Here is a 14,209-nt window from a genome sequence, read left to right on the forward strand (position 1 = left end):
AGAACAATGAAATCTTATTCTGAGTTTAAGGAATAAAATTCTAGCATGATTTGGAATTACAATAAGAAGGCAAAGATCACTCTGGAGGGTGTAGCCAAAGATGCTAATTGTATGTGTATGAAAGTAAATAAATCTGAGTCACATATCCAAAGTCTCTTCAGTTTTATTATTTTTTTTAAATGTTTATTTTGAGACAGAGAAAGAGACAGAGGGCACATGTGAGCAGGGGCGGGGCAGAAAGGGAGAGAATTCCAAGGAGGCTCTGCCCTGTCAGTGCAGAACTGGACACCGAGCTTAGTCTCACAAAGAACCATGAGATCGTGACCTGAGCAAAAATCTAATGTCAGATGCTTAACTGAGCCACCCAGGTGCCCCAGTTTTATTTTAAAAAGGTACATCAGGGGTGTCTAGGTAGCTCAGTTGGTTAAGCATCTGACTCTTGATCTCAGCTCAGGTCACAGTTTCTGAGTTGAGCCCCACATCAGGCTCTGTGCTGACTGTGCAGAGCCTACTTGGGATTGTCTCTCTCCTTTCTCTCCCACTCATGCTATCTCTCAAAATAAATAAATAAATGTTAAAAAAAATTTTTAAGGTACAAAAAATCTGTAAATACACAGACCCAAAGTGACAGCAAGAAGCCACAAATAACTAGAATATACTCAATATATAACAACTTCTAAAGTATGACTGTAAGAGTCATTCATCTAGAATTACCTTTCTAGATTCTAGGAGTTGATGAAGGCCAACAACAACCAACAGGCCAAGACCAGCAAGGAACATATACATAAAGATTCTGATATAAAAGGAGAAAAAAAACAAACTGTCTTTAATTCATAAGAAACACAACTAATTAAAACTAGAATTCTGCTTTAACTCAAACAATACCATAGCTAATTACAACTATAATTCTAATACAATAGAAGTTTTCCAAAAAACCTGTGGGGCAAAGGAAGAAAATATTTTATATTCAACTTAACATCTTACTACATCTGGGTAGTAAGTTTCACAAATTTATTTTTATCTTTAAGAGCAATTAGTCAAAAAATCAATTATTATATGATCTAAGATGAATAAAATTACTTAATTATTTGTTATACTCTCAAGCTCAGTTGGTTAAAATAATTATATCAACTTCTATCTCCCTCAAATACTATTTTGCACAATTTGGTTTAAAAATTGCTTTTTGTCAATTACATATATGTATACCATAAGAAATGACTCATCATCATTCACCAAGAACAGTTTCCAAGATAACATTTTCTAATTTGTATTTTATGTTACTTAGATGAGGCTGGTAATTAGCTTATGAGCATGGGGTAAAAGAGAATTCAGAGAGAGGGGATGTTCAGAAAGCCAGTTATCTTTTTAAAATAATTTTTTTTGGTCTGTTTCACTTATCTTTCCTCTCTATTAATAGTTACAAAAACCACCTAAAATACAGATTTCACCAAATTCATAATCTGGCCCATTTTCACTATTAAAACAAATGTTAACAGGAGCAAGCCCTCCAGGCCTGACATGTGAGATGAAGATCTACCTACATATTGCAACTTTCACTTACGTTTCTCCATCTAATCCATCCTCTCTTTCAATAATCGTAACTGTTTGATTGAAGACAGCATCTTGGAATACATTGCCCTATTAATAAATTTAATCACAAAATTGTGAAATTCATTTAAAAAACAAAAGGTTTTAGGATTTCTTAAAAGCGTTACAGCAACAAATAAAACACAGCTTTCATATCCTCAGCTCAATGTCAAAGACAATACTGTATACTTTCTTCCACAAAATAAAAAAATGCCTCCAACTTTGCTAAAGTTGTCCTCCATTTTCATGGGGGCAGAAAAGGGGAAAAGTGCAATAAAACAGGGAAGTAAAGTAAAAAGGGGACAAATGTGCAGAAAGAAACAAAGCCCACAGAACACCCATAAACTAGAAGCCTTAACTTCTGTTGTACAGAATCCTCCAAAAGAGAAGGGATCCACATAAAAATGTGTAGTAGTGCCTGCAGTAGCAGATTTTAAGAACTAGACTTGAACAGAAGTCAAATCCATGCTCTAAATTCACAATGAATTAGAAATCAATTTACAATAAATATGATTTGCAGTATCAAAGTATGTTTATGTTGTGATCTTGGAATAATTTTGTCAGTTCCACACAATTTCAGTTTTCAAATTCCTCATAGTCACTGGGATGAAACATAGATGGTTCCCCTCTTTGAAAACTTTTTGAGAAAGAAATGGTTTGCATATGCTCTCGTCTAAAGGACATAATAGTTGGCACATAGAAGCCAACTCCCAGCAGTAAATTCTAGCGGCCTTCTCTCATTAATTCTTTGGATATACAATCTGTCTATTAAAAACCACAAAAAAGACAACAGAATTTATATTAGACTATTTGATTCCCATAAACCTTAAACTTCATTGTTCTAACTATCCTAAAAATTTTTGGTTATGTTTTATCTGATTGTATAAAATGATGGAAACAGCTACAGAAAGCCCTTCACTTACAAATAAAAGCAGTAAAATGGGCAGAATGCAAGCAATAAAAGGAGGTACAAAACAGATTACTTAATATATATTAACATCTGAGTACGCAGTAGACTCCACGGTGTGGCTTACTGCTCCTTTTCCTTTTCACATCTAGCTCAAGTCACATCCACTTTCATACTACAGCACCGTACAGTCCTCTCTCATATATATCATTTATGCTGTGATATCACCTGTTTATATCTATCTGCCCTACTAGATTCTAGACTTGAAGACAAATACATGTAATTTATTTTTGCCTCCCTCTTGCCCATCACAGTTGCAACTACAAAACAGGTACTTGGATGAATAAAAAAGTATTCATTAAACAATGTCAACTGTCCTCCTCCGTCTCTAACTTAAAAAAAAAATGGTTTAGAAGGCCTTACATTCAAATCTTTGTAGTTCAGATTGATGACTAGACCAAACGGTCGTCCACCCATGGGCTCTGCAGGAATGAAGGAGTACTCAAAAGTCGCCTGTCTCTGGGGCGGTACTACAGTGTTCAGAGGAAGAGCTGTGAAATTCTGGATATAAAACTGGTAGTCCTGAGGATAACGAAACGAGGCATCTAAGGACTCAACAATAAAATCTTCTGTACCCTTGTTTGTGAAGCCTACTAGGAACTTCACAATGTTATTTGCTGGAAAATCTAAGAAACAAAAAAAGAAACCAGAAGATTAGAAAACATTCAAAGGGTACAAAATAAAGAGACATTATAGGGATCTGGGCACCCTCTGCTACATGTGGACCTAGTTTCAGAATCTTTTTCAGCAGCTCACTCCAGTCCCCTACTAACTAATAATGTACTTAAAGTATAAACTGCAACCCTTATCTGTACTCCAGCATTCCAACTTAAGAAATGAACGGAGTATCTCAATGTTAGACTACATCCCTTGCAAATTATGTAGTCTAAGAAAGAGATGTGTACTTTCAGCAGTAAGATTATGTTGCAGTGGAACTATCTGTCTTGAAGTCAACTTCAACTTGGTATCTATTATCTGTGCAGATAACAGAAGAATGACAGAAAGATAGGTCTAAGAGATTCACCTGAAAATTGTAGTATATTAAAACACAGAAAACAAAAACAAACAAAACTGAACCAAGTAACCCATATCCACTTTGAGTAAATAGTTAAAACACAAATTTGAAGGTGAGACCCCAGGAGGCAGCTACAAACTGGGACAGGGGAATCTCTTAATGATATCACACTTTTTGTAGGCATAAAATTGGAATGTAGGTGAGAATAAAACACAACTTGAGAAGACCAAGATAATTAATAACTTCAAAAAAGAAGTCTTCAATGATTATATTGTGGTCTACAGAGCTGAGTTTCACCTAGTTTAGCAGAGGTTTTGGTACAGACAAATCTGGGTCTGTCTTCACAATCTATTTACCAACTGAGTCATCCTGGACAAGTTCCTCACCTCTCTAAACTCTCTACTAAACAGCAGTAACTATCCTCATATGGTTTCTGTTAAGATTAAGTAATGTATGCAAAATACCAAGAACAGTGTTTGCCATATAGCCCTCAATAAATAGAAGATATTATATTTATTTTCTTTTACTGAAACCTAGGCTCCAATCAAGGCCTAATCATACAGATTTAAGAATTCACTAATATTTACACTCAAAATACAAATTAGTTTACTGTGGCAGTTTGAAAAAAGTTTAAAAACAGTTATCTTTCAAAAGGACATTTAACTTCAAGTTAAAATGGACAGTATTTATTTTCCCCCTTAGTTTAAATGCCAGGAATACTACCTTAAAGATATAGGTACACATACAAGAGAATTTTTTTGAAATACATATTTACATACTTATTTATAATCTAAGAGAGGAAGAGGAATAAAGGTCTTAAGCATTACTGATTCTTCACCATAAGAGTGAGCTTGTCATTTGAAAAATTCCTATGTCTGAATTAAAACTAACATCTCTCTATTACCTTCTCCTTTCACAAACAAGATAGTTGTATCTGCACTTGGTGAAGCTTCTGGTTCACCAGATACATCTTCTTCTTCTTTATCTTCAGCCTAACAAAAACAACATTAAAAAGTAATTATAGGGTAAAAATACACCATTTAAGAATAATGACTTAAAAAAATGACTTCACCAGATTTGGGACAAAATACTGCTTCTCTGAGGCTTTGCTGGGATTAGTAGTGATATGAATTTCAATGCATCTCATAAGTTGAAGTAAAATTTATAGGCCAGAAAGCAAAGTGCATACCAACCCCTGGGGATTGATTTTATGCAGCTATGATGCAGCTCTAGGGAAAACTGGAAATTCTGTATTTCTAAAAGCACCCAGAAAATGCCAAGGCTGCAGGTACTCAAACCACACTTGAAACTTCAAGGTACAAAAGCATGGGTTGGTAAAGTTCTGTAAAGTTTGAAAAAAGGCTTAAGATGTATCTTTGAAAGGAACATTTAATTTCTAGTTAAAACAAATAGTATTCATTTTACCCCTTAATTTAAATGCCGGGAATACTACCTTACAAGAAAAAGTCTCAAGCTGAGTCTCCCCTGCTACCGTCCCATCCTCCCACAACACGGGTGAAGGAAACAATACTCTGAAAATGGCACCAACCCAAGGACCCAGATATCAGGTACTTTTGGCTCTGGGAACCATGAGGTCCCTCTGGCAACTACTCAACTCTGAGGCTGCAGCATAAAGGCAGCCACAGACAATTTTGTAAAAGAATAAGGACAACTAGACTTGGCCTGTGGCCCTTTGGTCAGACTTCTGTTCTCAAGCACCTTGTCCTCACCCTTAAGGTGATTTCTATCCTGATTAAGAGAACAATTTTCCTCTGAGAAGATGTCACACAACTTGGCACAAAATGGTTAAAAAAAGAAACAAAAGAAAACATGGACAGGATCATACTGGGATGACAGAAATGTCCTAAAACTCGGAGCTGCTCAACTTAGTACATTTACTAAAGATCACTGAATTGCATGTTTAAAAAAGAATACCATGATATGTAAATTGTATCTTCATAAAGGTGTTACAAAATATGAACTAATTTTAATTTACAATTTTAATCCTCAGTGCAGTCCTTCTCCAAGCATCAATGAGAATTACAAAGATATTCATATATTTGAAATGTTCAGGCCCTTAATAAATTGAGATGCTTAAGGGCACCACTGTTTATTGTCATTTTGCTTTTCATTTATGTAAAACACCTTCTCCCTCAATAGACAGACTTCTTAGGGGCAAAAGTCTTTGCACTTAAAAAAAACTGTTTTAAACTTAAAGTATAAATGGTCTTACACTTTAAAAAAGGGGACACGCACCCCAATGTTTATAGCAATGCTATCGACAAGAGCCAAAGTATGGAAAAGAGCCCAGATGCCCACTGATGGACTAATAAANAAGATGTGGTTGTGTGTTTATATATATATATATATAAACACCTCAGGAATCAAAAAGAATGAAACCTTGCCATTTGCAACTATGTGGATAGAACTAGAGGATATTATGCTAAGCGAAAGTAGTCAGTTGGAGAAAGACAAGTATCATATGACTTCACTCATGAGGACTTTTAAGATACAAAACAGATGAATATAAGAGAAGGGAAGCAAAAATAACATATATTAACTAACTTGGATGTAAATTAAAAAATTATTAATAATTTTAAAAAAAATTCTCCACACTTAGCTAGTACTCAAAAGAAGGCACTCAAACATTTGTTTGATGACTATGCAATTATATAATGTTATATTTTAAGTATCCTTAATGATACCACTAATTTAGTTAAGAGTCAGTCAATTTTCACTTTTGAGAAAACAGACCAAAGACCAGAAGGTAGGCACCCTAAGCTGTATTAAAGAGGAAAGGGTATGCTCGAGAAACAGTGAAGAGAAATCAGCCTGAAAATAGCACTAATGTAATGGGTTGTGGGATAAAGAAATGGAGTAACAAGTCAAGAGCTTGAATCACTAGAGCAGTATCAAAACAGGAAACAGCTTATGAAGGTGGGATGGATCCTAAAAGCTGAATTCCATTCGGACATATAAAATTTGAGGTACTAAGGGGCATGGGGGTGACTCAGTCAGTTGTGCTGTCAGCTCAGAGCCTGGAGCCTGTTTCAGATTCTGTTTCTCCCTCTCTCTGCCCCTACCTCCCTCACAGTCTGTCTGTCTCTCTCTCAAAAATAAACAATTAAAAAAATACTTAATACAATAAAATTTGAGGTACTAAAAGAATATCCAAATGATGCTAACTGGCAAAGAGCTGGAAATAAAGGTACGGAGTTCAGTAAGGTAAGTGGCTAGAAACAAGACCTGAAGGTAACTATTAGGTGGTGCTGGTTGGAACCATAGGTTTATTTTTTATGTTCATTTATTTTTGAATGACAGCGCATGCGTGCATCCGTGTGCAAAAGTGGGGGAAGGGCAGAGAGAGACAGAGAGAGAGAGACACACACACACAGAATGGTAAACAGGCTCCAGGCTCTGAGCTGTCAGCACAGAGCCCTATATAGGGTTCCAAGCACCCACAAACCATGAGATAGTGACCTGAACCAAAGTTGGACGCTCAACCAACTGAGCCACCCAGGAGCCCTGACATCACAGGTTTCATTAACATTATGGGGATGAGCAGAGGGAAAGAAGGTAGTGGAAAGACCAAACAGCTGAAGCTGGGCAGAAGAAGCTAAAGGGGGAGGGTCAGAAGGCAACATGAAGGGACTCGAGGAAGGGGTACTCTATTCCACAAATGCTAAGCAGAGTTCAAACAGGAAAACAATGAAAAACAGGCCAGGAATTTCACAATTAGGTCAGTGGTGACTTAGCAAGAACAGTTTAACTAGATACACAGGACTAGACCACAAAATAAATGTGAAATAGGAGAAGCTGTACATTTACTCTTTCAAGAAACGTGCTGGTAAAGATAAAATGTGTAGCAACTTAAAGTGGAGAATACAAAGTGGAATATGAAATACTGTATATGCATATACTGTTTGAAAGACTCAAGTCACTGAGAATGATCAACATGTGAAGTTAGAGAAGAAAAGAATTATGCAGAATCCCACAGGACTAGAGGGGGACAAGAACACAGGTGGTAGGGCTAGCCTTGGAAGAGAGTAAAGAAAGACAACTCCCTATTTTTTAAGGAGAAAATGTAGAAGGGATGAGTGAATAACATATTTAGAAGTAGAAAACTTGTCACTGTTTGCACTTGATAGCCTTCACTTTCTGACACTGAAGGCAATGTGTTGCTAAGACTGTGAAGAGGACCAATTCTGGAGTTTAAAAGTAGTAACGAAAAAAAAATGTGTAGGATATATCACAGTAGTCCAAGAGAGGAAATGAAATTAGCTAGAAGCACGCTGCAATGTTCTTGATTCTAGCCCAACATTCTTGCTGTCATAATATAATTTTAGAGTAAAAGTTTCAGAACTGGAGGACTTTCAAGACATCTTCTCTAAGCCCCTTCCTCTTCATAGGACACATTTTATATACTATTTACTGCCTGCTCCTCACTTCCTGGCAGCAGAACACACATATACTGCCCCAAGAACAGAAACTCCATGACAGCAGAGAAAATATCTGGCCTACCCTCACACCAGAACAGTGCTAAGTATAGTAGGGACTCAGTAAATACTTGCTTACTGAATGAAGGAAAGAAGAGGCAAATGAGATCCAGAGAGATAAGCTACTCAAGGTCAAAAAGCTAAGTAGTACTCATCCCAAATCTATCAACATGGGTTCAGTACTATTCCCACTATACTATTACCCTCATAGACTCATGACCGTATGATCTTTAACTGTTCTTTGTTTCATGTTTCCCTCCCTGGGCAAGAAAGTATTTATAATCCATACTCAAAGACTGGCTCTATTCTCCCAACTTCAATCCACTCTGGTCATAGTAACAAGCCTCTAAAAGCAAGAATGTTAATACCAAATTTGTCTATAAAAAGATAAATTCTGGAAATGATATATACATGAATTACATTGTACAGAACACTAACCAAATCTGTGGGTTCATCTTCTTCCACCTCTGCTTCATCATCTTCATCTTCAATTATTGAATCTTCTACCGTTTCTTCATCTTCTGTAAGATCTTGAGCCGCAGCTAATGAGCCTAATAATAAAATACAAAACAAGTAGTTAACCGTTTCCCGTCATACCAATGATTTTTAATTCCAGGTATAGCCGACACATTTTTCCCCTTAGAGTAACTCAATCTCTCAGTTCACTTGAATGAGGACAAATTACAATGTATCTAGAATATTCAAGATTTTATTTTACTCATAGTCTTACCAATTATATGTTAAATTTTAATGGTAAATGCTGTTTAATTTTAAAAAGAATGTAATCACTGGGAAAATGAACTGGCGAAAATAAAGATGCCTGGAGGCTCAAATAAAAAACTTTCAGCAAGTTTGTTTTAAAGCTCCAAGAGGCTGAGTGGCTCAGTTGAGCGTCCCACTCTTGATCTCGGATCAGGACACGATCCCAGGGTCCATGGGATCAAGCTTGAGATTCCCTCTCCCTCTGCTCCTCTCCCCCAGTAGTGCTATCTCTCATAAATAAATAAATAAGTAATGCTCCAAAATTTAATCCCTGCCATTAACCATATAAACAAACAAAAACCCTGCTGAGGTCTAAAGGAAAACAGCAATCCCCATAAGTAGGCAAGAAACATTTGTTATTAAAGTTGACTATAGCTCTACGTCTTAGAGCCAGATAACATATACTTTCAAGAAACATACACTTGTATGGCATCCATGGTAAAAACTAGCTTGCATAAAACATGTATGATTTAATGAAAACTGCACTGGTAACTTCAGGGTTCAGAGCACTGAAAACATGCATTTATTTCTGCATATACCTTCAAACATGTTTTAAGTACTTTTTTATTTTCCCTACACTTAAAAATTAAGCATAACTGTAAGGCCAAGAAATTATAGCTTTATAGGCAAAAGTACTCTAAGTAAGTCACATTGAATCTATTTCAGGCAAGACTCTCAAAAAAGAAATTTCAAAGTCCTAGTGATTCTTCCAACTTTTCTCAGAAAGAATGATGATGTGGCAATTCAGTAGAGGGGGGAAAAATGTGGGAAAGGAAGCATATGTACATGCTGCAATACCCAGGAAAAACAGTGCATATTAAGGGCTATGCATTTTAAGTTTTCTCCACTTCCTTGAGTTCTTACCCGCTTTTAGGATTTATTTAAAATATTAAAGAACACGGATTCACACATTGCGAAATGAAAAACAGCTTCTACTGTTTGCTGAAAAAAGACTCAAATAGTGCATTCATAATTTACAAATCATTTTCTAAAACCAGTAAGAAAAGATCTATGGTCACATAATTTTAAGCTGTACTTCAATGTCAAGACTTCTCAATATATATAATGGATTTTCACCCTACGTTTCAGATATTAACGTTAACCAGCAACAATTTTGTCCCTAAAAGTCTAGCAACTTTCAATTGTAAAAATGAAGAGAAAACATTCTTTGAAAGACCATTCCTCACAAAAAAAATGTTTAAAGACATCTAGTTAGCATCAGATACTGAACTAATGTTTCTTAAAAATGAAAATGTTTTAAAATCTGAAAAAATAGTCTAGATTCTAAACAATTGTCAAATTTTCTTAAAAACAACAACAAAAAATAAGAACAGACCAGCAAGCCACTCATAAAGGAAAAGGATCCCTCTTTAAACCTGCAAATGATGGGGCGCCTGGGTGGCTCAGTTAGTCAAGCATCCGACTTCGGCTCAGGTCATGATCTCACAGTTTGTGGGTTCGAGCCCCGTGTCGGGTTCTGTGTTGGCAGCTCAGAGCCTGGAGCCTGCTTCAGATTCGATTCTGTGTCTCCCTCTCTCTCTGACCCTCCCCTGCTCATGCTGCCTGCCTCTCTCTCTCTCTCAGAAATAAAACATTTTTAAAACTTAAAAAAAAAAAACCTGCAAATGAATTCATTAACAGGTTTCAGTAATTCTCTCACTTGGTTTTCTATGCACTAAGTAGAACCCAGTCACTTCACTTTTCTTTGCAAAACCACTCGTGGGTACCTGTCACTATCATTCATTTTGCCACACAGCTTGCTTGAACTTACAGAATGAAAGCAATCCTAGTAATCATTTAGTCAGACTGAATTTTACAGATTAGAAAACTGAAATTCAAGATAGAGCCAGGGCAAAAAGCCAAGTTTCCACATCATTAATGTTCTACTAAGTTATTTTCACCAGGTTAACTGTTGGAAAGAATAAGCCGAAATAAACATACCGTGTCACAGTAGAGTCCCACCGCCTCCCCCCTCCCCGGCAAAGCGATGCTTCCCACAAAACAAAAAAACAGTTAACAGAAAAACGAAAGAAGAAAAATGAGGGCTCAAGTAATAGGCAGAATTCCTCGGTCGGCCTGGGAGTAAGGGTGGACAATGAAGGCGAACATGTGGAGTTTTTCCGAAACGAAGACGCCTGGGAACACAGACCGACTGGGTGCTGACAAACGGGGAGATGGCCAGAAAAAAGATGCTCTAAGAGTTTAAGTATGTAGAGACCAAAGGTTTCAGCAAATGAATGAAGAAGGGCTCCCAGCGTGGAAGCTAAAGACACGTCAGCCCAGAGCGGATGGGGGTGGAGCGGAGGCGGCCCGAAGAAATACAACGGGCTGCAGCGCGCGCTCGGGGTGCAGCTGTGCCCACTGCCCCCTCGCCTCCTTCCCCGGAGCCGAGGACCCACCAACTCCGGCCACAGCTGCAGGCGCGGGTCCCCGGCCAGAGGAGAAACCCAAGGCTTCGGGCGGCCACCAAGCAAGGTCGCCCGGCACTGCCCCGCGCTCCGCGTGGAAGGGGCGGAGGCCCCAGCGGGGACTCGGCCCGAGCGCGCTGAGACCCCCCTACTACGGGCCGGGGGTCGAGCAATCGGTAGGAAGAGGCTGGCGGGACGGACGCCGGAACCAGGAGCCGCTGCCGCCTCCAGCTTCAAACTTGCGGTCGCTGGCGTTTCGTCTCCTTCCCGGCCAAGACCCGCCACCCACTCCCTCGCCTCACCTCCAGGGCCGCCTCGGAGGAGGAGGGTGGCGGGAAACACTAACAACAGAAGCAGAAGCAGGCGTGAGAGGAGTCTCATGGCGCGGCCGGTCCGGCACCCAGGCACCGCCAGCCAGTGCTCTCCGCGGCTCCGGCGGTAATGGCGTTACTCTTCATCCGGGCTCCAGGAGGGGGCGGGGCACGCATCACGCAAGGGCCCTCGCCACGCCCCCTCCTCTGGCCCAGGAACGCCGCCAACGTGGCTGCTTGGCTGGGAGAGACGCGGAGCGCCGGCAGCCCCAGGAGTCACGTGACGGGCTGCCCGCCTCGTCAGACGTTCCCAAGAAAGACACCCGCGGTTTGTTGCTCGCCCTGCCCTGCCCTGCATGTACGCCTGTCACAATCAATTAGCGTCGGAAGTAGTTACTTCATTTGAATGACGTTCCGCCTGGTGCCCGGCGCGCGATAGTCTTTGTATAATTTTAAGTAACAGTGCTATAAGGAACACGAAGTGCCCGCATGTGTCACTAAAAAGCGAAAATATGTTCTGTAATATATAATTGTTCAAAAAAACCAAAAAACATTAAAATATACAGCGGAAGATCTTACCCCCTATCTGCCCACAACTTCACCTGTGGTTAAATAGTGACAGTTCTTAAATTCTTTTTTTTTTTTTGACAGTTCTTAAATTCTTACTCGACATTCCAGAATTATAAATCACCTACAACAGTGCCTGGCATATGGCAAACATTTGGCAAATATAAGATAGAGGCAGCAATGGCTGTTCAGTATCCTTCAGTTTCCTCATCTAGTTGGGTTGTTACCAATAATCTGGTATTTCATGCAATTAAACAATGTGAATATAAAGTATTATTGGCCTGGATCCGTGTGAGTTGTCATACAAATGAGGAAACAAGCTAACCTTTATTGCCTGCTTATTATTTCCTATCACTGTTTCTTAGAGCTGTGCTTTCATGTATAATCTCAGTAATCTCTAAAAATCCCTATGAGCTGGATATTATTTACTGAGAAGAAGGCTGAGACACAGAGGGGTTAGTAATTTACGCTACTTGATACGCTACTTAATTGCAGTGTCAACTTCCTCCAGAAATGGAGTCTTAACCAGTCAGTCATGAATTTTCTGATCAGCATCAATGAGGAAATCTTGTCACATGTGCCATTCTCCATCTCCCAAAAGAAGGTAAGGTATTCAACCTAATAAGACACCCTGTCCTTCCCCTAAGGGCAGGTGACCAGACCTGAAACAACCCTTTCTTTTCTTTTGCTAACAACTTCTGGCCCCACCCTCCTTCCTATAAAAACTTTCCATTTTGTACAACTCCTCAGAGCTGCCCTCTACTTCTGGGTGGAATGCTGCCCAATTCATGAATTGCTTAATAAAGCCGATTAGCTCTTCACATTTACTTGGTTCAATTTTATTGTTTTTTTTAATTTTTTAACATTTATTTATTATTAAGAAACAGAGACAGAGCATGAGCAGGGGAGGGGCAGAGACAAGGGGAGACAGAATCCAAAGCAGGCTCCAGGCCCTGCTATCAGCACAGAGCCCAGAGTCCGATGCAGGGGCTTGAACCCACAAACTGCGAGATCATGACCTGAGTTGAAGTCGGATGCTTAACGGACTGAGCCACCCAGGTGCCCCCAATTTTGGTTTTTTACATGCCTAAAACACCTGGCAGAAGGGTGGCACTCCCTGAGAGGGCATTCTCCTACTCTGCTGCTGTCTCTGTTTCTGTGCTCCGCTGCCAAAGCTGCCACTCTGTGCCAAAGCCACCAAGACCACTGCCACTACGTTGTTGCTGAACCTTGCTGAGTACTCTACTGGCACAGGAAGACTCTCCCTCCCCAACTTTGCGGCACCTTCTGTTTCCTGCATTTCAAATCAGGCCTTTTCTGAGTTCCTGATGTATGACAGGTTCTCTGACAGCGGAATCCTAGTTAACTTGCTGCTTTCTCTGTGCACCAGAATGAATCCAGTGTAAACCATGTAACAAAAAATATAGGAGTTATATACAGTATTCAAAGTCACCTCTTCTCTCCTCACTGGACCAAGGAAGTCTCACTCTCATTCCCTTCGGAGGACTAATTTCCCGTGGGAGGATTCTCATTACAATTCAAAGAAGATTCCTAGTAGGTTGTCTCTCTGGTTCTCAGGACGTGTTTAGACAGCAACCTGAACCAGTGAGGGTAATCAGTTTAGGCTTAAACTAGGACTGCCACACGAGGTATTAAATGATTACTAATTGATTTTATTTGGGACTTGAACTTCAGACAACCAGCTACTAAATACTCATCAGGGGCAAATAAAGTGTGCCTATTCTGGAAGTGACTTATATGCAGAATTTAGGAAAAATAAAAACATAGAAATAGAAAACAAAGAAACCTATGTGACTGTCCAATTGGTATTAAAATAAAAAGTAGTTGGGGTGCCTAGGTGGCTCAGTGTTGACTGTCCAACTCTTGGTTTGGGTTCAGGTCATGATCTTGTGATTCATGAGTTCGAGCCCTGCCCAGGACTCCAAGCTGAGGGTGTGGAGCCTGTTTGGGATTCTCTATCCTCTCTCTCTGCCCCTCCCCTGCTAGCTATCTCTCTCACAATAAATAAATAAACATTAAAAAATAATAATAAAATGGAAAGTAGTTGCTTGTGGATCGGGGAAGTAAAATACTAC

At 39.4% G+C, this 14,209-nt stretch overlaps 1 protein-coding gene across 4 annotated transcripts in view; it reads right to left on the minus strand.

The window, feature by feature from the left end:
* The window catches only part of SSR1 (signal sequence receptor subunit 1), a 41,371-nt gene extending 29,622 nt beyond the window's left edge, over positions 1 to 11,749 (minus strand). For 2 of the 4 annotated variants that reach the window (XM_077770060.1, XM_077770061.1), the window contains exons 1-6: positions 11,538 to 11,739; positions 8,504 to 8,616; positions 4,474 to 4,561; positions 2,918 to 3,180; positions 1,562 to 1,638; positions 715 to 793 (exon numbers count right to left, since the gene is read on the minus strand). In XM_077770060.1, coding sequence (XP_077626186.1) covers positions 715 to 793; positions 1,562 to 1,638; positions 2,918 to 3,180; positions 4,474 to 4,561; positions 8,504 to 8,616; positions 11,538 to 11,616 — 699 coding nt within the window. In that variant the 5' untranslated portion in view covers positions 11,617 to 11,739. Of the gene's footprint in view, positions 1 to 714; positions 794 to 1,561; positions 1,639 to 2,917; positions 3,181 to 4,473; positions 4,562 to 8,503; positions 8,617 to 11,537 lie in introns of all 4 variants that reach the window. The other 2 variants (XM_077770059.1, XM_077770062.1) reach the window with 2 other exon arrangements.
* Positions 11,750 to 14,209: the final 2,460 nt, after the last annotated feature.

The sequence above is a fragment of the Crocuta crocuta genome, unplaced genomic scaffold (assembly GCF_008692635.1).
Source record: "Crocuta crocuta isolate KB4526 unplaced genomic scaffold, BGI_CrCroc_1.0 scaffold24, whole genome shotgun sequence".
In the NCBI taxonomy this organism is placed as follows: Eukaryota; Metazoa; Chordata; class Mammalia; order Carnivora; family Hyaenidae; genus Crocuta; species Crocuta crocuta.